General features: G+C 36.3%; 2 protein-coding genes across 2 annotated transcripts; both read right to left on the bottom strand.

Annotated features, from left to right (window-relative positions):
• Positions 1-4702: 4702 nt before the first annotated feature.
• On the bottom strand, positions 4703-8476 carry LOC145036248 (subtilisin-like serine-protease S). Its single transcript, XM_078984707.1, has 10 exons — positions 8354-8476; positions 8169-8260; positions 7962-8059; positions 7565-7717; positions 7365-7476; positions 6633-7268; positions 6297-6539; positions 6088-6202; positions 5799-6003; positions 4703-5501 (listed from the first exon to the last, which is right to left on the bottom strand). Exons 1-10 carry the CDS (start codon positions 8459-8461, stop codon positions 4960-4962), a joined length of 2304 nt encoding a protein of 767 aa, XP_078840833.1. The 5' UTR covers positions 8462-8476; the 3' UTR covers positions 4703-4959.
• Positions 8477-12737: 4261 nt separating this feature from the next.
• Positions 12738-15700, bottom strand: LOC145036239 (protein SUPPRESSOR OF K(+) TRANSPORT GROWTH DEFECT 1). The gene is made up of 8 exons (XM_078984699.1): positions 15067-15700; positions 14225-14330; positions 13934-14132; positions 13784-13852; positions 13628-13702; positions 13455-13553; positions 13215-13370; positions 12738-13044 (listed from the first exon to the last, which is right to left on the bottom strand). The coding sequence occupies exons 1-8, from the start codon at positions 15545-15547 to the stop codon at positions 12919-12921; spliced, it is 1311 nt and encodes a 436-aa protein (XP_078840825.1). The 5' UTR covers positions 15548-15700; the 3' UTR covers positions 12738-12918.
• Between the last annotated feature and the right edge of the window lie 7883 nt (positions 15701-23583).

Below are 23583 nucleotides of genomic sequence, written 5' to 3'. Positions count from 1 at the left end.
CCCTCCCTGACTTCTCTTGAATCTGTTTGACCAAACCCAAAGGTCAACTGAAGTCAACTCTAGTCAACGGTCAAAATTTGACAAGACTCGTCGAGTGCACTCAGGTGACTCGGCGAGTCCATGCTTTTCCTCTGAATCCTCCTAAGGTCTCACTCGACTCATCGAGTTAACCTTTCACTCTACGGGTTACCACTGGTCACGAATCGCGGGGCAGCCTGACTCGACTCGTCGAGTCCCCTTATGGACTCGACGAGTTTCTTCCATAGCAACACTCAAACGACCTTCTAAGATCAGATCTGCTTCTCTAACCTATAGATCTGACTTCCGCATGCCCAATAATCACGTAAAGGTCCAATCTTGACACTCATGCAATGCACACAAGGCTTCTTTTGGTGAAATAGCTTCTAAAATGGCAACCTAGGTTCATATCTCCAATGAAACAGCATAAAGCAGAATGGTTGACTCTCTTGACCTCTTAAGGTCCAGATCTAAGACTTATTCCACCTTGGGACCTCATAAGCTTCGAATCCAAGCTAAAGAAGGAATAAGAAAACCCTAGATTCAAGAAAACCACCAAATACACAAGAATGAGTATAGATTCATACCTCCTACAACAGTCCTATGCGAAGAGATGCTAGATCCACTGCCCTCATCTCGTTCCTTGCTTGATTCATGCTCTTTTCCTTCCACAAAACCCACCAAATTACTTGATTTCATCATAAGAACTCTCCCAAGGCTCCAATAGCGATTTAGGGTTTCTCACAGGAGATATGAGGCGCATCCAAGGTCATAAGTTCCTTTAAATAGGCTCCAACCATGGAACTTATGGTTTTCTCTACCCAGCACCTACTCGTCGAGTCCATACTAGGACTCGTCGAGTCCTTTCATTAAATACCCGCAATCAACTTAACGTGACTCGACGAGTCAAACTCTCGACTTGTCGAGTCCCTCCTAAATCCTCAAAATTGAAACACAAACTAACATACCCGAAATCCCAGATGTTACATATGCACTAATAAAATTATATTTTCCTAAATGCTTTTGGTCGATATAAAGCTAAAATGGCTTATTTTGTGGGAAAAAAAATATTGTGGCATCCTACTTGTTGCATACATGCGTACTAGGATATGAGATTTATGTGGTTATGTCTTTGGGATCCTTTTTGAGTTATGAGTAGATTTCTAAATAATCTTCACGTACACATATAGAGGTTTGTTACCCCTTATATGGACTTGGAGTGGTGGCTTCCTTGACCTAGAATCGAATTACCATCAGAGTTTCCAGCTTGATCCATCGGCTAGGGGTAGTGGCTCCCTAGTCTAGACTTTTCATCTGTGAGTTGGACTTTGAGATTGACTTGGGTTGGGGATAGTTGCATGCATTTCATTAACCATTTAAATTGTTTCTTCCTAAAAATATATTTGGAAAAGTATGAAGTTTTTTATATTGATTTATTGATCAGATTATCATTTTCGAATGTTTTGGAACTCGTATGAGTATTATTTAATCTATATGATCTTGTTCGAATTTTGATTATTGAGAAGTTTTTTTAGGTACATTTACCTTATATTTTTTATTCACTTATGAAGTTTATATGAGATTTGTTATAAATAGCATTGTACTTTGATTTATGTTATGTTTTACCCCAAGCTAACTTTTGATGTGTATTTTGTTATTTTAAGAAGGTATGGGCATGTACATTGGTAAGAATCAAAGTATTTATTCATACACTGTCTATAACGTCTAACAATGTGATCATACTCACTAAGCTCCTCATAAGCTTAAACCACTTATTAATAAATTTTTGTAAGTTAGTAGATATTTTTAGAAGCTTAGAAGACTTACAAAACATTGGATATTTAGAAGACTTTTTTTGTAATGACTTCATAAACCTTGCTTTTGATATCTGTTGTGACACTCTCGCATGAAATATTTTATTAAAACCTAAATTTGTTGGAAAACTTTTATTTAGGACTGTTACCTACATTTGAACTCTGTAAAACATTTGATTTAAAGTGTGAGACCATTTTCTACAAACTAAAACCCTGAAATTTGTTTAAAAGATTTCGTTAAAGTATATAACAAATGTGATCACGCGAGAGGTGTTGCACATTAAGCGGTGGGTGGTAGCAGTGATGCCGGTAGTGGGTGGTGGCAATGGTGGTGGTGGTGATGACGATGGTGATGGTTGTGGGTGGTAGCAGTGATGACAGTGTTGGATGTGGTGGTACTGAAGGTGGTTGTGGTGGGTGGTAACGGTGGCATTGGTGGCAGTAATGCTGGTGGTAAAGGCTAATATAGTAATCTTACACTTTAACTGATGAATTTTATATATATATATATATATATATATATATATATATATATATATATATATATATATATATATATATATATATATAATTTTTGGCCTTTTTAGATTTTGGCCATAATAGTTTTCCATTTTAATAGTTTTGGTCCTTATACTGTGGGTTTTCAAATTTTGGCCATGAGGTTTCTAGTATTTGCAATTTGGTGCATGGTCAATTATTAATCCGAAGATGTGTTCTGATATGTTGCACCTGACAATCAGATGTAGGCGTAATCCACCGCTTCAGGAAGTGATACGTGTTCTGCCCCCCTTTCTTCTGATTCACACGAACCAAAAAAAAACATCTACCACTACCTAAACATTGTTTCTCCATCTTCTTCTCTGCGAATGAGATGGCCACTGGATATAATCTCCCGCAAATCGATTAGTATTTAGGATTTTTAAGGTCTGTTTCTTGGCTACTGCACCAAATCGGTATCGAAAATTTAGGGTTTATAAGCTTAACTGGTTGTTCGATATATTTTTATGGCAAAAACATTATTGTCTTTGGGCATCCTGTAAGTTTTTCTTTATATCGTACTATGTGTTTCATTTTGTGCATTTACATGGGGAAGTTAATAAATAACATCGTTATTTTACTCATCTCTATTAAGGGGGTGTTTGGATAGGAAAAAAATAGGATGTTTATTGTTTATTGCTTATTCCCACCACAATAAGCTAAATTTAAGTATTTGGATAAAATCCTTAAAAATCAGCTTATTGTGTTACGAATAAGCTAAATAAGGTAATTTTAATAAGCATTTCCCCCTTGCTTATTGCTTATTGCTTATTCCCACTACAAATAAGTTAATAAGTAATAAGCTAATCCAAACACCCCCTAAGTTTTATAAATTGACTTTCAAATCTTCATTAGATCCATTTACCTTTTCAAAACTAATTACTTTTTGATAAGTATTACTCGAAACAATCAAAATTATCTATAATAGTGGAAAAACTGTTCGTTTCAATTTGGTAATACAATTTTTAGGTCTTACATGATGTTAATAGATGTATTCATTGTAGTTTGTTGTTTATAACTATATGTGATCACTTTCACTTATAAGGACTCCATGTGTCTTGACTTGGTGAAACATAAAAATGAAAACATTGGTTGGATAAATTGACAGTGCTTTAAATATCTTAATGACAATACATCTCTTCAGAAATAACCTTTCCGGATATCATCAATTTTAAAATTTTAGGCATCCTTATAACATGTACAGATTAATTACCATCTTATTCTAAACAATCTGCTAAGATTTAAAGAAATCATATGTAACTTATATAAGTGCTTTGTTATAGAAGTGATGTTAAAACTACGTAAACATTCTTTTGTTGTAATTTATATTATACTTTTTGTTCCTTTTTGCAGCTGAATATATAATGAAACCAAAAGGATGTGAGGAAGAGATGTATTTGTTCTTTGTGGATAAAGCAGTTGTAGATTCATTGTTTGTTCATAAAGCTGGTGGAGGAGTTTGAGAGATGCATTTTGAGTCACTTTTCTTTTGATTGGGACAATGTTCATTTTCATGATCAGTGTTATTAGTATTTCTCTATAGATTTATTTGATTGTGTCTGTTTGTCATTATTAATTAGATCCTATTTAAAAAAAAAGTAAAACGACCTCTTGCGTTATGATTTATGGTATTGGTTGGTTATGGTAATCAAGAGCCAAAAAAGAAGTTCAATGTACTTTTATTATATTTACAAAGATTCATTAAAATGTCCATTAATGAGAGATTTTCTCTTTATACCAACATACTTTCAAATTAATTGTTGAATTGGTCATTAACTTGTCTTTTAGAGCAAATTACATCTTTTGTGTCTGCATTAGACACAACCTAATTTATTTAGCTTAATAAACTACGAATAATCTATTAAGTGAAATAAATTTGGTTGTGTCTAAATTTAGTTATATTCTTTTGCCCCGATTCCATGAATTTATGATACTAAGGTTATGTCAATTTCTCATGTTTTTACATGATAAAATCATTTATGATTGTATGTTGTAACTATGGTTGCATAAATGGGCGAATTACACATAATAGCAATTTCTCATGTTTTTTTATGAGCTTTACTCACATTTATGGAAAGTTTTTTTTCACTTAGAAATCAAATTCCTTAGAAAAAAATTGAACCAAACATAGAAAATGGATGAAATTGAATTTCAATTCCCTTAATTCCTTCCTTTATTTAATAGTTTTGTATAGGCTTATTAAAAATGTTTTTCATTATCTCCTTTCATTTCCGTTTTACACAAAACCATCAACCATTGTAAAAGTTATCGTTAATATAGTATTTTTCCAAGTGGTTTTTTCCCGTTTTAAGTTTTTCCACTCTAATCCAAGGTTTGTTTAATTGTTGTTTTTGTTTTGTTCATAACAAAATCTATACCACATTAACCGTAATAGGACTCCTAACTTTATGAAGGTTGTTCATCCACGTCAATGATCCAAACTGAAACCCACAATCGCCACTCATATAAGCTTCAAAATCAATCTTGTAACTCGTCTTCTCCCCCGACATGTCAATGATCAAAACTCAAAGCTACCATAGCTACTCTTAATATCCAACTAAATTCAAGTATATATACACACGAGAGGCCACTAAATATGTACCACATTAACTGCAATCGGACTCCTAACCCTATGAAGCTTGTTCATCCATGTCAATGATCCAAACTCAAAGCTACCATTGCTACTCTTATAAGCTTCAAAATCAATCCTGTAAGTCATCTTCTCCCGCGACTTCCCAAACCTCATAACATTAGGGTAAACCGAAGCTTTTACTCCTGTAATTTCTAGTATCGAATAATAAACTGCCGGGCCTTCGCCAATGTAAGTAACTGTCCTGTACACCGACAAATTTCCAGTCAAATTAGCGACACCAATCGACGGATAGTTGAAGTTGTAGGAGGCTGTGGGAGGATTCTTGCAGTAAACCGGTGTTGTGGTCAAGTTCTTGAGTTGTGAGACAGTTGCACCGCTGCTGCAAAGGAGGTTGATGAGATCGCTGGTGTTGAAGTCATAAATGAGTCCTGGGTTGACCGCTGCAATCGGATCTATGTGTCCTGATCCATAATCAAAAGGTGTTGCTTCTGTAGAATCCTCGTTTTTAATGAGGTCTCCGGTGTTATCAGTGATGGTAGCTGCAAAAAAAGTGATTATATGTAGATAGAGAATTATACAACAAGAAAATGGTTAATATTCTTAGTTCTTAAGGATATGTACGTAAATGCAAAGATTCTATGATTTGCTTTTTTACCCTACAAAGTATTGCAAGTTGGAGAACCGAAAAACAAAAAGTAAACGAAGACTAGTTAGTGGAAGTTTTTTTTTTTCTCTTACTTTCTATATTGAGCTATATTTTGTTCACACTTTTACATAGTTTGCTAGATCAATTAACATTCACATTAAGTCAAAAAGAACACGGAATAAAGGGTAACCTGTTGTCATTATTGCAGATTTAATCATGGCAGGGGTCCAATTCGGATGAACCGATTTTAAAAGTGCTGAAACCGCAGCAACATGTGGACACGACATAGATGTGCCCGAGATCATGTTATAGTCGAGGCTGTTGCCAGCAGTGCCATCTGTCGCGAAAGGTGACCATGCCGCCAAAATATTCACTCCTGGAGCAGTTATATCTGGCTGCAATTCAAATTTACGACAATCATGTATTAGAATTCAATTTGATTTGTTAAAAAATCTTCTAGAATATAGAATAATACAAACTTTGATAATGTCGGGAGTTATTATGTTCGGTCCCTTGGAGGAGAAAATCGCCATGACTGGTGATGGTTTAATCCCAACATGTGTTACTGTTTGGTAGATTCTAGCAGTCGAGTTCCTTGGATCATGATGCGACATTCACCATTAGATCATAATTGAGATCTTATATATAAATTGTTCTTTATATAGAGAATACATGATTATTGACTTACTTGAAGGTGTTCATGTATGATTGAAGCTCTTGAGCTTCTTCTTGACCAATTGAAACGCTTGGAAGTACAGATTGAAAGAGAACGTCTTTCCCAAGAGGGTCATCAACGAGGATCATCCCGGCACCACCACCTTCTTTTATTGTAATCGCCTTTTCGTTTTTATCATCAAATAATGTCTCAAGCGTACAAACTACAATCTTCCCCTTGATCAGGTTTGAATCCAAGGTATTTCTCTTGCAAAAGCTAGATAAAAAGAGCGAAAACACCAAATTATTGTTTGTTGCCACAAAAATGCATAGCAATCATTTAGTGTAGTTGCTAAGTTCATTAGATTACCTTGCATTTCTAGAAGGGATGCCGAAAGCTGCAGCATGAGTCCCGAATATCAAACGATATTGTTTCCCTTGATCCAATGTGGTGTTTACACTAAAACCCTTCAAATGTTTACGATTTCCAAGAACCACATACGATGATAACTCACGATCAATCGTGCTAGCGGCTACAGTGAGGATCCACGGAGCGACATTACCCACCGTGCTTGGAAAAATACTATTCCCACCAGACGCACATACCACAATCCCCTTCTCAAATGCATGAAATGATCCAATCGAAAACACATCCTCAAAGTAAATCGGTTGGGGAGGGATTGGACCAAGAGAAAGAGAAATAACATCGACACCATCGTGTATGGCATCATCAATTGCTGCGAGAATGTCAGCCTCTTCGCAATCATGGAACCAACAAGCTTTGTAGATGGAAAGCCTCACACTTGGTACGCCTCCGGTGGCAGTGCCCGAAGCTAGCCCGTATAAACTGACGTTTGAGACTTTTGATCCGGCGATAGTAGAGGAGGTGTGGGTCCCATGGCCGTCGGTATCTCGGACTGATCGGAAGAAAGTCCGGTTGAAGTTCTGTAGAGGTCCTCTTATCGCTTCGAATGCTTTTGAGTAGTACCTAGCTCCTATTATCTTCCTACAAAAAGCGTCGCAAAAGGATGACTATTGTGACAAATATACTTCTGTCGCTATATCTAGCGTTACTAGTTTTAAAAAGGAACTTGTTGTTTACTTGTTGCAGTTGGATTGTGTGAAATTTTGTCCCACAACACATTCTCCCTGGAACTTCATTGGTACAGGTCCCAATCCATAGTCATTGAAGCTTTCTGATTCGGGCCAAATGCCTAAATCAATTTGGGTAAAGATTTTTATCAAAGATGAACTTTTTATGGTCATTATAATTTATAAAGAATGAGTGTTTGTAACACGTACCTGTGTCAACGACACCAACAATTACATCTGATTTTATATCCATGGGAAGCTTGTTATATTGTGGAATAGAATCTACTCCTAGAAATTTCCATGACTTAGTCGTATGTAATTGATTCATTTTGCTCTCGAAGACTGAAACAACATCTTCGTATTCTGTGATACAACAAAATTATAATCCGATTAGGGAGATTACTTAACCAAAAGATAATAGTAGAGTATGTTTATTCTAGACCCGATAAACAAAATCTTTTTCATTTTCTATGATCTGAATCTAATCACATTATATATATCTTATTCTAGAAAAGATTTATCTAACAGACCCTAAATGACAAAAAATTGTTTTGCGACAAAGTATGGGGGAATAGATTAAGACAAAACTTTGCTATTTCTATGAAACCTGAAAGTCTCATTGCTTGATCAGGTGTAAGCATAGCTGAAAAACCTCTGAAACTTTTAGTATAATGATGGATTGATGCTTCTTTTGCTCCATTATAACTGCAAAAGAAGAGCCGGATCATAAACTCAAGTTTTTTTTTATGGGGCCCATAAAACATAAGAAAGAATAAAATTGGATAGATAAATAAACGTATTTATACATGCTTGCCTTTCAAGAAGTGATGCGAGCAATTCATGGTTGGCTGTGACGACTGACTCTGAGCTCGGATGCGAGTGTTGTCCCATGTAGACTATGTAATGCTATAGATCAAGAAATCCAAGTTCAATGCTTATACTATCATTAAAAAACTGTAATTCTATGTATAACATAAATTTGAAGAAAGAAAATGTTACCTTTCTGTCAGTTCCATGGCCAAACACAAGTGTAACCAGGAAAAAGAGACCGAAAAGTCTTGTTGATTTCATGTTTTGTCGAAAAGTCTTGTTGTAACCAGGGTGCATGATTGCGGTTTTTAAATGACAAGAACAAATTGGAATTGTAGACTTTTGACAAAGTGGAGTCGTCTAGAATTTAATTGCCACAAGGAAAAAAGAAATTTCCAAAAGAACTTGTAATTATTTAAATGAAACTTTAAGAAGATAAGTCGAAGGTCTGTGTCGAAAGAAAACTGTATTATGATTGTTGTTTAATAAAATAATCATATTATCGAAAATATGATCAAAATATTTTATTATGACACTAAAATTTTAATGGAGATATGAAACAATACAATGATAAAATTAGAAATTTTATTTTGATTTTAAATAAAAAGCTTTTATGCATCTTGGGTCATATAAACAAAATGTAACAATCGTGTATTTAATATCACTATATGATGGAAAATTGGAAATGTTCAAACAGTTAACATTATTTCGGTCAAAGTTGTAATGCTACTCGATGCATCTTGACAAAATTGACTCTTACCGATTAATTTGATTTAGCTTTTGAAGAAACTAGTATAACTTCATGATTACAACAATAAGAGCATATTCGGCAAAATTAGCTGATAGTGGTTAGCGGGTAGCTGGTAACGGGTAGCGGGTAACTTTTGATTTTGGGGCGTTTTGTTGAAAGCTACTCAATGTAGCTTTTGATTTTGAAACGTTTTGTTTAGGTTAAAAGTTAAATGCCTTGTCGCCGAACGAGAATTTTTTTTTACTAGCGTTTTCTTAAAAGCTAAAAACACAAGCTCCCAAACGTTGCGTGTCGAACATGCCCTAAGTATATAATTGATAAAAAAAAAATCTTAAATATTCATAGTATATAAATCATTTTAAAATTAAACAAAAATTATATAATCAGTATAGCTGTAAGATTTTCAATTTTATGATCACAAAGCTTTTTTTTAATATGCAGCTCAGTTGTCAGTTGGTGCAGGTCTTCAAATGAATGAAAAAAACTCAGATGCAAGTTCCAGTTTCTCACTTATTTTATGTAAATGATGTTATTATGTTGTGCCTGTGGGAGGTGGAGAATGTCATAAGGATTGTTTGTATTCTTAGATGTCTTTTCTTGCGTCTGGGTTGAAGATCAATTTGAATTAATTGGTGTTGATGTAGCTTCTTCTATGGTTGTGGCTACAGTTGCGCTTGTTGGGTATAGGGCTACTACTTTGCATTCTAATCAATTGGGGATTACGATGGTCATTAAGAGAACTAATTAAGTAGGTGTTTGATCTACAGTTTTGGATCGATTTAGGAAGAGGCTTTTGAGGTTGAAGACGAGGTCGTTATCTATTGGATGGCGTCTTACTCTATTGAAGTCAGTGGTGTAGTCAGTTGGGACATACTTCATGTTGATGTTTCTGGCTTTTATTATGGTTCTTTGTTCCTTAGAGTCTCTTAGGGTTTTGGTTTTTTTTTGGAGCTAACCTAGGAGAGAGACACATATGCATTTGTTCATGTGGAATAGAGTGTTAGCTAGTGTAATATCCCAAAAACAATGATAAAATTTTTCATTTTTACAAAACATTTCCATAAAACCATAAGATAGTAAACCATTGTTTTCAAATCAATCCATAAAATCAAAGTATCAAAGATCTCCCAAAACATGAATTAGAAAGTAGATATGTACGATCATGTCTTCGACTTCTCACAATCACCAATGGTACCTAAAAAATATTTATAAATAACTGGGTAAGCATGAAGCTTAATGAGTTCCCTCAAAATACCAATACAACAATACATGCACATCAGGACCACGGTATAAAACTAGATTGCCCCTGGGCCCACAGTCTTCCAACTGGATTGCCCCTGGCCCACAGTCTCTGGATTGCCTCTGACCCACGGTCTTCCGACTGGATTGCCCTCGGCCATAGTCTTCCAACTGGACTGCCCCCGGCCCATAGTCTCCCGACTAGATTACCCTGGATCCACAGTCTCCGACTACCAAGTTTGTTGGCCTACAGCATAAAGTCATACCGCCTCAACCCAACCTCACTATGTTGACATATGCAAACAATAACCAATAACCAGCTAGTACAGGTAATCATACAGATCTACCAAGCTAGCAGATCACTACAAAATAGCAACATCATATACACAAAGTTGTTAGGGGTATTATTATGAATTCGATTATATGCTCAGTTTGTTAAACTCCATTGGAGTATGTTGACCATATTTTTGTTGGTTGTACAAAGTTGGTGGATATTTAGGGTTGTATTGATATTTAGTGGGATGTTTAGATTCCTAGTCTGGTCACGTTACATTCGGCAGACTTGGAGGCTCTTTCATTTCCCTGCTTTGTTATAGGTGCAGTCGTTAAGACCTAACATGTGTTGGATAATTCTAGGGTCTCTAAGGTCCCCTATAATAGCATTATGCGCTTGATTGGGTAGTTGAGAGATTAGGGTTTGATTTTCAGAGCTATTGTCTTGTTTGTGTTGGTGATGGGTCTTGTACTTTTTTTGGCATGATTGGTAGATTGGGGCAGTCTTTGGCTAGGTATTTCCATAGAAATTTTGCTTTGGGTCTCCATAAGGAGAGTATGGTCAAACATCGTTTATCTATGGGATGGTCAGTTGATACCCTTAGGCGTTGTCCTGGGGTGGAGCAAGAGCAATGGGATAAGTTTCTTAGTCTGGTGCAAGGGGTGCATTTTAAGGATCATGTTGATAGATTGGTGTGGTTGCTTGACGTGTCAGATTCTTTCTTTGTTTCTTCTGCTCGTTTATTTTTAGGTAATGGTATGTTGCCTAGTGCAGGGATGGAAACTTGATGGAAAATTTGGGTTCCTATAATGTTAAATATCATGCTATGGTTGATTTGGTTACTGAGTATCACGACTAGGGAGAGACTTTTTGTTAGGGGTATTATTATGGAGTCAATTATATGTCCGGTTTGCTAAACTCCATTGGAGTATGTTGACCATATTTTCGTTGGTTGTACAAAGTTAGTGGATATTTGGGGTTGTATTGATACTTAGTGGGACGTTCAGATTCCTAGTCCGGTCATGTTACATTCGACAAATTTGACTAGGATGGTTTGTGGTCAGTATTACAAGCAACTTTAGAAAAGTAGATAAATAGGCAACGCATTATTATTTTCTAAACATCAATCTTCTATCAATTTTAAAAGCAAATTAATTTATTATATTTTCATAATAATTATTTTTGAGAAACTTTTCACAATCAAAATCAAGACGTTTAATCTTTCTGAAGACATGGTAGATCGAAAATAAGATTTAAACGTTTTAATTTTGAAAAACTTATTTCTGTTTTAATAACTGCAGTGAGAACAATCAGCAATATTATGTATGCTACTAAAGAAATTGAATAAGTTTTTATTTCTTTTAAGAAGTTTAATATTGCATTAGTTGTATCATGTTCTGTTGGTAAACAATATTTGTAACAATTCCAATCCGTTGAATAAACTGTCACAACTAAGACACTAATGTATAAGATATGATCATTTTGTAACTTCGTTTCAAAATTTATTTAGTAGTTTTCTTTAGTTCATTAGTATTCAATGATTCAACTTTTCTATTGTGAATAAGAATCCAAAAAATCTTCAATGATACAACTTTTTCTATGTGAATAAGAATCCAAAAGGACCTACATACTACTTATATTGCTTAAATCTTCACTTCAATGAACTAATAGTCTAAGCAACAATATATGTACACAAGTTATTAAATCATGAATAATAGTTGTGAAAGTTCATTTACTATTTCAACTCGTTAACATCACTCTCATCAAAATGTAATTTCTTAAAAATTATTCTTTTATTATTTTTCTCAACAAACATCAATTCAGTTTCTAAGTAGAGGCTATAACTAGATAGTATTGTCTATTGTGGATATGCAAATGTATTTATATTAATAATAAATTTAACAATGCTAATATTTATTGTTAACAAAACATGAATTAAATTAGTAGACTGAAATTATACTTTAATTAATATAACATTATTTTATCTTTTAAATTTTAGCAACACAATATTTTTTTTAAAAATATCAATCAGATATCTATGCAACCTCACCACCAGCACAACCCTGAGCCACCACTATATATAGGAAAGACATAAAAACAACCACGTATTCAGTCAACACCTAGATGCCAATTTTTCTACCGATTTGTTATCACGATGGCCCCTTTTGCTAAATCCATATCCAAATGTTTGTGATTATAAACCATTTTATTTTAAACAAATATATATTACATTTTTGCATCAATAATATAGTTATTAACAGTGACACATTAATAACCTAGATATAAAAAAAATGACTGAACAATATAAATAGTTAATCACACTTCGATTTTCAAATTGGTTCAGAAGGAAAAACATAGTATATATCCTTGTTGGTTCAGAAGAAAAGCTTGAACATGCTCAAACTTGTATAAAAATCCAACACCAAGTATTTTAAAATACATTTGACATAAATGAGTTCAACTCAGCTCAACTCACCGAGTCACTGTTCATTAACCTTCTTCCCCAAATTCTTTTGTGAATCTCTCATGAAGCTCAAGATCACTTTTACTCACAGTTGGCCTCTGCCTCACCAAAACCTTATCAAAATCCGCCCGTATGATTGGTGGCGGACTAATCTGCAATAACTCCTCACATCAGACACAACAGAACAAAACAGGACAGAACAAAACAGTACAGTCTTATCTTATACTGTGTTTGGTATGTATTAGACGGTTATCAATAGGACAAAAATTACTATATATCTCTTGTGTGTGTGTGGAAAAGACAAAAATGCCCTTTTCATTACCTTTGAAGCGAGTCCTTTTGCTGCAAGCTCTTGCATGGTGATCTGGACAGCCCCGGGTTGTTTAGGTCCACACGGGACCCACAAGCCGTCGTTTGTGTTAACGAAAAACATGGCGTCTTGAGTTTTACGGACCGGTTCAAATAAAACATCCTTAACCTACACAAAAAAAATAAAAATAAATAAATAAATGATGGATATTTTACAATGGTATTTCAGGGTGTTTATAGGAATTTTACTTACACAAACAGCAATATCAGAACCGGAAAACCCTTCGGTCTTACGACCCAAAGCTTCAAAGTCACTATCAGTTAAGTTATTAGGCGTATCCCCTAAATGCACCTATAAAAAAAACAATTAAGATTTTAGAATATAAAAAAAATATTTAGAAAATTACGTATATGCCCTCGTATTACTTTGAACATGTGCTGTCTTGCTTTCATATCTGGGAGTGGAATATATATACGCTTATCAAATCGCCTCCTTATAGCCTGAAACAATTAGTTATTGAATAAGAGTTGTTTATTTACTAAAATACCCTTACGGGAATTGTTGTTTATTTACTAAAAGACCTGATCGAGAGAGTAGGGTGTGTTTGTGGCTGCGAGAACTAGGACTTTGTCATCATTGTGTCCTACACCCTGAAAGAATAAAAACAAGTGTGTTTAAGCTTTGAGGGGTAGTTTAGTAAAAGATTAATGGATTTTTTTAAAAAGAATGACCTGCATTTGAACAAGAATTTCGGTTTTGATACGTCTTGAAGCTTCACTTTCATTGCCCTCACCACGTTGACCACTTAAAGAGTCAATTTCATCAATGAAAATGATGGAAGGTGCACTTTCACGTGCCATTTGGAAAAGATTTGAGACTAGTTTTTCACTTTCACCCATCCATTTTGAAACAAGATCTGAAGAAGATACACTGCACGAAAAAAGACATTTGAAATTATTATTAAAAAAAAAAAAAAAGGAAGTTTCTATTTATGTAGTGGTTAGAAATTGTTAAATTAAGACCTGAAAAATGTAGAGTCTGCTTCAGTTGCAACAGCTTTTGCTAAGTATGACTTTCCTGTGCCAGGTGGACCATATAAAAGAAAAGCTCTCCAAGGTCTCCTTTTACCTACAATTAAACAAATTCTTAAGTTGTTAGTGAAGATATAAAATATATCTATGAAATGGTTTTGGTTATCATTATTGTGAGAATAATAATGATTTAAGATTAGAATTAAGTTCTGTTGATATATGATTTAAGATTACCAAAAAACATGTTGACACATATTTTTCTTTCAGAAAGTATTTTTGTGTGCATGGTTAAAGTATTTACATATCAGTGATTGGAAACAATACACATTTAATCCAACAAAGAAACAATCTTTATGTATACAAGACTTTATCCAAGCAGACTTAATGGTTAAAGTATTAACATTGTAGTAAGCACTTTTGGTGTGTGAATTGCAAGCTACCTCCACCAACCTCCAGTTAAAAGTTCTGTCAATTGAAACTAGTGTTTCTCCAATAAATTGCCCCCATCATTATATAAAAAGTATCTTCATGACACATAATATCTGCATTTTGCTTGGGCATGAAAGTTATTGTAACTCACTACATTCTATAAGATATTGATACACAAGTCAAGTTGTTTGGGAGGCAACTAAAAGTTATGCAGCTCACTAATTTGGGAATTAGAAGGAAAGGAAACAGTAATGAGCAAAAGATAACGATGTTAGACCAGTTATGATCGTGAAGAAGTAGCAGAGATGATGAAGCAATCACCGAAGTTCAGATAATCTAAGAACCCTAATGAGTTGCTAAGTAAATAGAAACCAAGATGCAATGATGATATCAAGTATACTAACCAGTAAAAAACTGAGGAAACTTCACCGGTAGAATAACTGCTTCTTGTAAAGCCTGCTTAGCACTCTCAAGTCCAGCGACATCATTCCACTTAACATTAGGTTTCTCCCGAACAATCGCAGAGTTCAATCCAGCCCTAAGTTTTGACTGCTCAGGATCTTCCCCATCTCCACCTCCCCCTTCCCCATCCTTGGGTTTCGTCTTTGGCCGTGCCGCCACCGCCGCATCACCTCCGCTAGCCGCCGGACCCGTACCGCCTTCATCCAGCACAGCCCTAATCTCCTCCGCACGACGCAAATACTCGGTGAATTTCTGCGTAATCGCTTCACGAATTTTAGGGTTTTTTTCGTACTTTAAGTGAGTCTTGAAGTACTCCAAAGCGTTCATGTACAAAGGAAAAGCTTTTGCGTAATTCCCAGCATTGTCCTCTTGTACAGCTTGCTTCACGTACTCTATCGCTTGTTCTTTGAAATTGCTATACATGGCATATGTGTAATCAAGGGTTTTTGAGATCGAATGATTGTGGAAGTATAAATAGGAAAAAGGGAATGAAACCCTACAAATTAAGGTCGATCGGGAACTGAAATCGACTAATTTGGGGGATCGATTGGAGGAAAAGGGAGAAGACGATGGTGATCAGGTGACGAAGGAATGGAGTCAAATGCTCCTCGATTCGAATTTACACGCGAGTCGGAGGCTTGCTTTTTATTTTTACTTCCTTTTATAAAATATATTTCTGATTTGTGTTCGACTCACGATCTACTACTAACACCATAAAAAAAAACTATGTTTATCTTTTTTTTTTTTTTTTTTTTTGAACTGGTAAATATTATTAGAAAGGAACACGTAGCAAGTTACTAGATGGGACCGGAAGAAGAACAGTGGATTACGATAGCAGTTATAGCAAAGATCAATGATCTCATGTACAAGTTAGAGGACATGCAGACCATTTTATCCACTTGAAATTACAGTTTATTCTCTTATGTTTTAGTTCCAATCTTAAAGGGGGAAGTACGTATGTTTTTAAACATCCAGTTGCATCTCGATTTCCATATCAGCCATATAGTGTCAAAGCATATGCTGAAGAAGTTATTTCTCCTCTTCACACATGAGCCCTAGTTTTTTAAAAAACTTATGAGTTCTCCAATATCATGGAACTACGGTTGAGGAATCGCACACCATTTGAACACCAACTCCCAGACTACAGTCGCCACAGGACAACGAATCAGGATATGTGTCGTGTCTTCATCCTCCTGCAAACATTGCGAACATTTAGCTTCAACCCCTGGCACCCCTCTTCTTATCAGCGCCTTGTTGGATGGAATTCAACCTAGATTGGCTCTCCAAATGAAAGTTAAAACCTTGATTGGGATACCGTGTATCCATGGGATAATCACATTGCTACTCGTCGGTTCCATATTATCCAGTTTTGATCTAAGGTCATGTACGTGATAGTCTCCATCAGTCGATATGGTACACTTCCAATTATCCATCCCTGATGTCAGGCGGAAGTCACCTATGATAGTTAAAAGCGATTGCAAACTCCGTACCTGATCATCCGTTGTTAAGGGCGATCTCCACTTCCACATTGGACCTGCCTTGTGAATCCTCTCTTTAATTATACATGACTTTTGACTCTCCATTTGAAACAGTTCGGGAAATCTCTTTTTTAAAGGTTCCTTATCACACCATGCATCCATCCAAAAGAGAGTGTCACCACCATCTTTAAATTGTTTTCTTAAAATATCTTGAAAAATTATTCCCGCCTTTTCTAATTCCTTTATTACCCCTGCTATATTGTTCCATACACCGGGGATGGTTTTCTTTAAAAATCTCTCTGCAGGTTTATTTATTAAGTTATGAATTCCCACAACTACTCTTCGCCACAGTGTTGATGTGTTATTCTTCATATCCCACCACCATTTAACTATTAATGCAAGGTTAAAATCTCGAAGGGAACCCAAACCCCTTTTTCTTTTGGAGCAATGACTTTCTCCCATGAAACCCATGAAAATTATGTTTATCAAATACAAAAATTATATTACATTAAAATTTTAAAAATTAAATTTGTTTATAAGTTATTATAGACCAACTTACATGCTTCAAATATCGTCTAAGGTTATCCGGAATACCTCTTACTCAAGTTTGGTGATTTTGATGTCGACGTCTTTCACATGCATGAACTTGTCCACCTCTCTCATGGATCTGATGTGGTGTGGAGCTTTGTGACCTCCATCACTAGTATTTATCATGCATGCTTCCCTCTTTTTAATTTTTTTATTTTCTTCACCTTAGCAATCATACATTTCTTTTTTCTTTTCTTCATGTTGTGGAGTGAAGATGGAAGCTGGTGATAAGGTGGCCACCTTCATTCCCATGACTATATCGCTTAGCCTAAGGTCTTTGGTAACTTTGTGACAAAACATATTTGTAATCTTATCCAATTTCTTGTGGCACATCTACTCCAAATCTTCATAGTCAGTATGGTCTTTGGTGTTCAGTTTTAACTAATGAACAAGTCAAACACAATTCTATGTATTTTGCAATATCAACTTTAATAGTCGGCCACCAATTAAAGGCTTCATATTTATGTCTTGGTGCTTCATGGGTACACCGAGTATATATCTCGACTTATGAGCTTCATTCAATAACAACTTGGGAACACCTCAAAACATGAGTATCTAAATCCTATTTTGGAAAGTATTTAGACATTCTTTGTTTATTTTAAACAATATGATTTTTTTTTCGTTTTATTGATATTAAAACTTTGATTTGCTTCTTCTTGAGATTTCTTCAATGAACCAACAATCAACGATACAACCTCAATTCTAAACTCTCGTACTCTTATCTTTTCTCCAAAAAAATTGACTCAATGCATCTGCCACATTGTTGATTTCATCCGGACGATAAACTATCTCACAACAATAATCCTTGAAAATCTCAATCCGCCTTCTTTGATGTAAGTTTATATTTTTGTGTTAGCAAATACTGTAAATTTTATGATTAGTAAATAGTTTACATTAGGTGCCTCCAAATTTTAAGTGCAAGAACAACTATCGCAAGTTTCAAGTCATGAGTAGGGTAAGTCAACGTATGTGGTTTTAACTGTCGTGAAACATATGCAACCACTTTGCCTCAATGGGTAAGAACATAGCCCGATTCTGATCCTAAGGCATCATAAAAAATTGAAGAATTTTTCATCTCATTGATAAATGCTAAGAAAAATGATTCACATAGTGTAAAATCCTATAAATACAGATAAATTTTTTTTTTTAATTTCATTCAAATCATAAACACTAATATCAAAATAGTCAAAAGAGTATCACAGTAACGTATTATCAGAGTACAAATTCCCAAAATCTATAAATATGGAAACCATAGGGTGATGCGGTGCGATCAGGTCGGGCCCTTCCCCTTCGAACTGGAAGTACCTGAAACATAAATTGAAATTGTACGCCCCAAGCTTAATGAGTTCCCCCAAAAATACCACATACTAAACAAGCATACTGCTAAGCATATGTTAGTGCTTTCCTACCCCTTCGGTATATTTCAACCAGATACTATCAAGCATATATGAGTGCTTGCAATACCCTTCGGCCTATGTTAACCGGATACTGTCAAGCATATATGTGTGTTTGCAATCCCCTTCAGTCTATTTCAACCGGATATAGGGTCTATTTCACCCCTATTACTACCACATAATATCATAACAGGAATCACAAAGTCATCAAGCAATACAAGCATAATTGACAATTGTCACAAAGACAATCATCACAATATATCATAAACTAGTGGGTCGGCATTGGTGCCTTCGACCTACAGATACAACGAAGGAAAACGCACCTTGGGCTGAAGGTATCAAATCGCACTCAGCGGATGACTCGGGAAATCCTTTCCCTAACGCACAAACATAAAACCCTAATTAGAAATTAGGCCACATTCTAACTAGAAGATTCAAACCCTAATTCTTGACTTGAGGCAAAAAGGGATTCTTTACGCTTACCTCATTGGGCCTCCCTCCCTCCAAGTCCCAAATCCATACAAAGTACAAAAAGGCATCCAAGCCCAACTACAAGGCCCCCTAAAGCCCAATATGGACCAAGAGCACCCAACATGACCTTAGGCCCAAAATGTCCTACTACAACAGGTGGACCTGAGTCCCAACCTAAACAAGTCCAAAAAGCCCAACAATAATCAAGCCCAAAAGTCTTCTAAGTCCATAGCCTGCGTACGTGCAGCGTACATGGCTCGTACGCCTAGCGTATGCTGATGACAATCAAGGAAGGCTTTGTCATAAAGGAAGACGACAGGCATTCGCGTGTCGTAACCTTACGACGCGCGTGTTAATGACACGTAATGCGTATCAAGAAAGACCCTATCAAGAAAGGTCATGTCATAAATGAAAATGACACATTTTTGCGTATCATAATTTTAAATGTTTAAAAAAATATATTTTTTATAGACTTACTAATTTTCAAATTAAATTTGCATTTAATGTCTCATAATAGAAAATAAAATATCATATACAAAAAATATAATCCATTTCATAAAATTTAATGTCATACAAAATATCATATACAAAAAATAGAATCCATTGCATAATATTTTATTACAAATTTGAAATTTTTTGTTTCCGTACTTTGACAATTTGTGTTGCTGCTGATTCCGGAGCCAATCCGCGACTCCATCACTTGAAATTAAAAGCCGCCCACCAGCAGAAGATAGATGAAGATCATGAATAAATAAAAGTTGTTAATAAAAAGAGGAATAAAATGAGTTTAATTACTAAACTAACCTTCACTTGTTTGACATGAGGAACTGGAATAATGAACTCCCCCAACATCTCTATCTCCAATAGATCTTGAAAGGCATAACCCACCTCACCAACATTCTAAAGGACCAATCTATCATAAATATAAAAACGTTGGTAAGTTAAGTAAGATCCCATTTAAGTTGTAGCATATGCAAGAACAATTTGACACTAGTCAAATGTGCTATCTATGGAACTCCAGAATAATAAATTCTCTACGATGTAACAATAAATAAACCTATTCAATTAGTGAAATAATGGATCTGTGTTGAAGGAGATTCACTTTAGCAATATTTTCAAGTTCTTCCACAATATGATCAAGTTCCTGCGCCAACATCATACAATATCACTACTTGGACATATTAACATACTTTGAATTTCTTTTCAGTCTTTCCAAGATTTTACTTATTAAGACATAATCTTTTTTATAAAAAATGAGAATAATATCATACACTTGCTTGCTGAATCAACTCCCTGCTCCAAACCTTTGAAGGATAAAAAAAAGACATAAAGTCCCTCCTGATCCTTATCATTAAATGCAATACAAATGACAAGAAACAAGAATAAACCTGCAAAGACGCATGGACTGAAAAATCAGGGACAAATTTTATAGTTGTGAATGATAAGTAACGTTTCAAGATTTGTGCTGATGAACCCATCCCTGCTCACTGTAAACAACATTTGTGCTGATGAACCCATCCCTTCAAGCATGATGGCAACCTGGTCAAAATAACCAAAGGCGGAGTCAGCAATATCATTATTATATAACTAAACAGAAAAAAAAATAGAATTAAGAAATAAGAACACCATTCACAAGGGGTTCTGTTTTTAACTTAAAACTAAGTCGTTTTGAGTTGTTCAAACTTCTAACTTCTAAACCTAGAATTAAGTACATAACAACACAAAAATCCACTTTTTCCTATGTGTGTGTGTGTGTGTATATATATATATATATTGATTGTAGCACCTGGTTCCTGGTATGTAAATCTTAATTGAGTATTTTCCTTTTTAAGCCTTGGACTCGGCGAGTCATAGGTCTGACTCGCCGAGTAGGGACGAGACCCCGGGACGCATTTAAGTTGGCAACTCGGCGAGTCCATATCCTGGACTCGGCGAGTCACCGCTGTTGGATGAAACCCTAAGTTTCTGGGGTTTGCACCCTATTTAATCTCCCTTTCCGCCCCAGGCCAGCCCCCATTCACCCCCTAGAGCTCCCAACCCTCGTTTAAGCTTGTTCTTTGAAGAGTTGAAGCTTTTGTTGTGTGTTCTTGAAGGTTTTGAAGAAGAAGGGAAGTAGATCCAGAAGAAGGGAAGCCATCCAAGCACCATTGTGTTCTCTCAGCAGTTTCTTTGAGGTATATCCCATTTTCCCCATGTTTCTATGCTTAAGTCTTCATTTAAGCCATTCTTGGCTCATTTCCAAGCTTGTATGTGCATGCTAATTCGAAATAAGTTGATTGGTCTCTAGATCCAAGCATAGTTGAGCTCCAGGAGCTCAGATCCACTACCTTTATGAGCCCATATTGCATATAAACCTTGGATCTACTCTTTTGGTGCATATTGAACCCTAAAAATCCCATACATGGATATTTACACGTAAAGTTTGAAACTTTACGTGTTATTCATGCTCTAGGAGCCCAGATCTACGAATGACATGGATTGGATTCGAGCAAAATCACATTTTTAGCTCTTGCATGGAGCGGACTCGGCGAGTCGCTCATCTGACTCGGCGAGTCCAGTCGCAAGTCTCCGGGTTTGTCCCCTTTTTGTTATGTCGAGTCGCGTGGTGAGTCCAGGAAGGACTCGGTGAGTTGGGAGCTAAAAATCACCCATAGTGGAACTCGACGATTCGATGCCCAGACTCAGCGAGTTCAAGGCAATCTCCTTAGATCAAGATCAGACTCGGCGAGTTATTCATACAACTCGGAGAGTCACAGTATAACTTGTTCATCTGATGAAGATGAACTCGGCGAGTTGTTCATACAACTCGGCAAGTAGGATGAAGGACTTGAACATCAGTTTGGAAGGAGAACTCGTCGAGTCGACGCCTAACTCGATGAGTAGAAACATAATTCAGGTTAGTCGTTGGACATGGACTCGGCGAGTTGGCGAGCCAACTCGGCGAGTCGGGTCAACTGGAAGTTGACTCTGACTTTGACTTAGGGCATGATCAGGGGTAAAATGGTCATTTTACCCAAGGGTCAGTTAGCAGTTTTTGACTAAGTGTTGGTGGGAATGCAGCCGGAGGATTTCTGGAACGGCAGCAGCAACAACAACAGTCAGACTATTCCCACGAAGATCAGTAGGTACTCCGAGGTGAGTTACCTTCCGGTAGCCGTGGGTCTAAGACCACAATGTCGGCCCACCAGTAGGAGATGTATGATAGATGATTGTCTTTGTGATATCATCTAGGTTTGCTACTACCTGATATGTTATATGCTAGCATGATATGTTGTATGTAGTAGAGTTCGGTTGTTAGGACTGAAGGGTGGTCGGACGCCCCAGATACGTCTGACAGTATGTGATGATATGTTTGCATGCTGGCTTGTTATGTTATATGCGATAGAGGTAGTAGGAGGGGACTAGTCCCCGAGTTCGGTCGTTAGGACCGAAGGGTAGTCAGCACCCCAGAATGGCTTGACACGGGTTGGTCAGCACCCCAGAATGGCTTGACATGGGTAGGACGGCACCCCAGAATGGCCGCACGGGTAGTCGGCACCCCAGAATGGCCGTACCGGGTAGTCAGGCACCCTAGAATAGCCTGGCAGTATGTATGTTATGTGTTGTATGGTGTGTGGTATGATGGGGGAACTCACTAAGCTTTGTGCTTACAGTTTACAGTTTTGGTTTCAGGTACCTCTTCATCGAAGGGGAAGGAGCTGGCTCGGTAGCGGCACATCATGCACACACATTGGTTTCCGCATTTACTAGATGTCCTTGGGATTTATACTCTGATGTTTCTATTGGTTGTATGACTTGTCTTTTGAACATGGTTTATGTTGTGATGTAGTTGGGTCAAACAATATTTTATCCATTAACATTTTCTAAAAGTAATGTTTTTAAAAACGAAATTTTTGGACGTGAAAATTGGGTCGTTACAAGTTGGTATCAGAGCCCTGGTTTGAGGGATTTGGACACACCTTCGGGGGTGCTCGAACTCAAATCGAGGGATTAAAAGGTTTTGGAAAGAGAAAATGTTTCAAAAAGGGTTAAGTAAAGGGTTTTAAGAAAGAATAATGTGTGTGATGTGCGCAACCGGCCAAGCTCAAGTAAGTATTCCCCAATGTACCCATACAAGTTTATTATGTATATCAGTTTTTGTAGAACAACATGCTAGAATAGGACTAAGGATCTAGGAGTGATGCCTTATTTGCCTGCTTTATGTGCTTCTGTATATGGAAGACTTGCATGCTAGAGCTGAGTAGACAGTAGTAGGGTAGCCTGTTTAGGTTATTCCTGATAGTACGGGTTTAGCATTGTATACTAGTTCAGTTCTCTCTTCGAGGATAGAGTTGCTTGAGGTTGTTTTCTTACGTCCAAATGCTGCTTGATTTGTGCTATGTGGGCCTTAAAGTGCTGGGAGTTAACTGTTAGGTGAATACGTTTAAGTCACATGTGATTAGGGTTGAATAATCTCAGAGTGTTGGATTTGACTCTATTGCGTAGCTCTTGTTTGAGTCTTAATCGTTGTAGAGATGAGTCCTTTACT

This window comes from Lactuca saligna, chromosome 1 (genome assembly GCF_052625555.1).
Source record: "Lactuca saligna cultivar CGN05327 chromosome 1, ASM5262555v1, whole genome shotgun sequence".
Lineage (NCBI taxonomy): Eukaryota > Viridiplantae > Streptophyta > Magnoliopsida > Asterales > Asteraceae > Lactuca > Lactuca saligna.
Note: the sequence above shows the minus strand (reverse complement) of the source record. Positions and strands in the feature narration are given on the sequence as shown.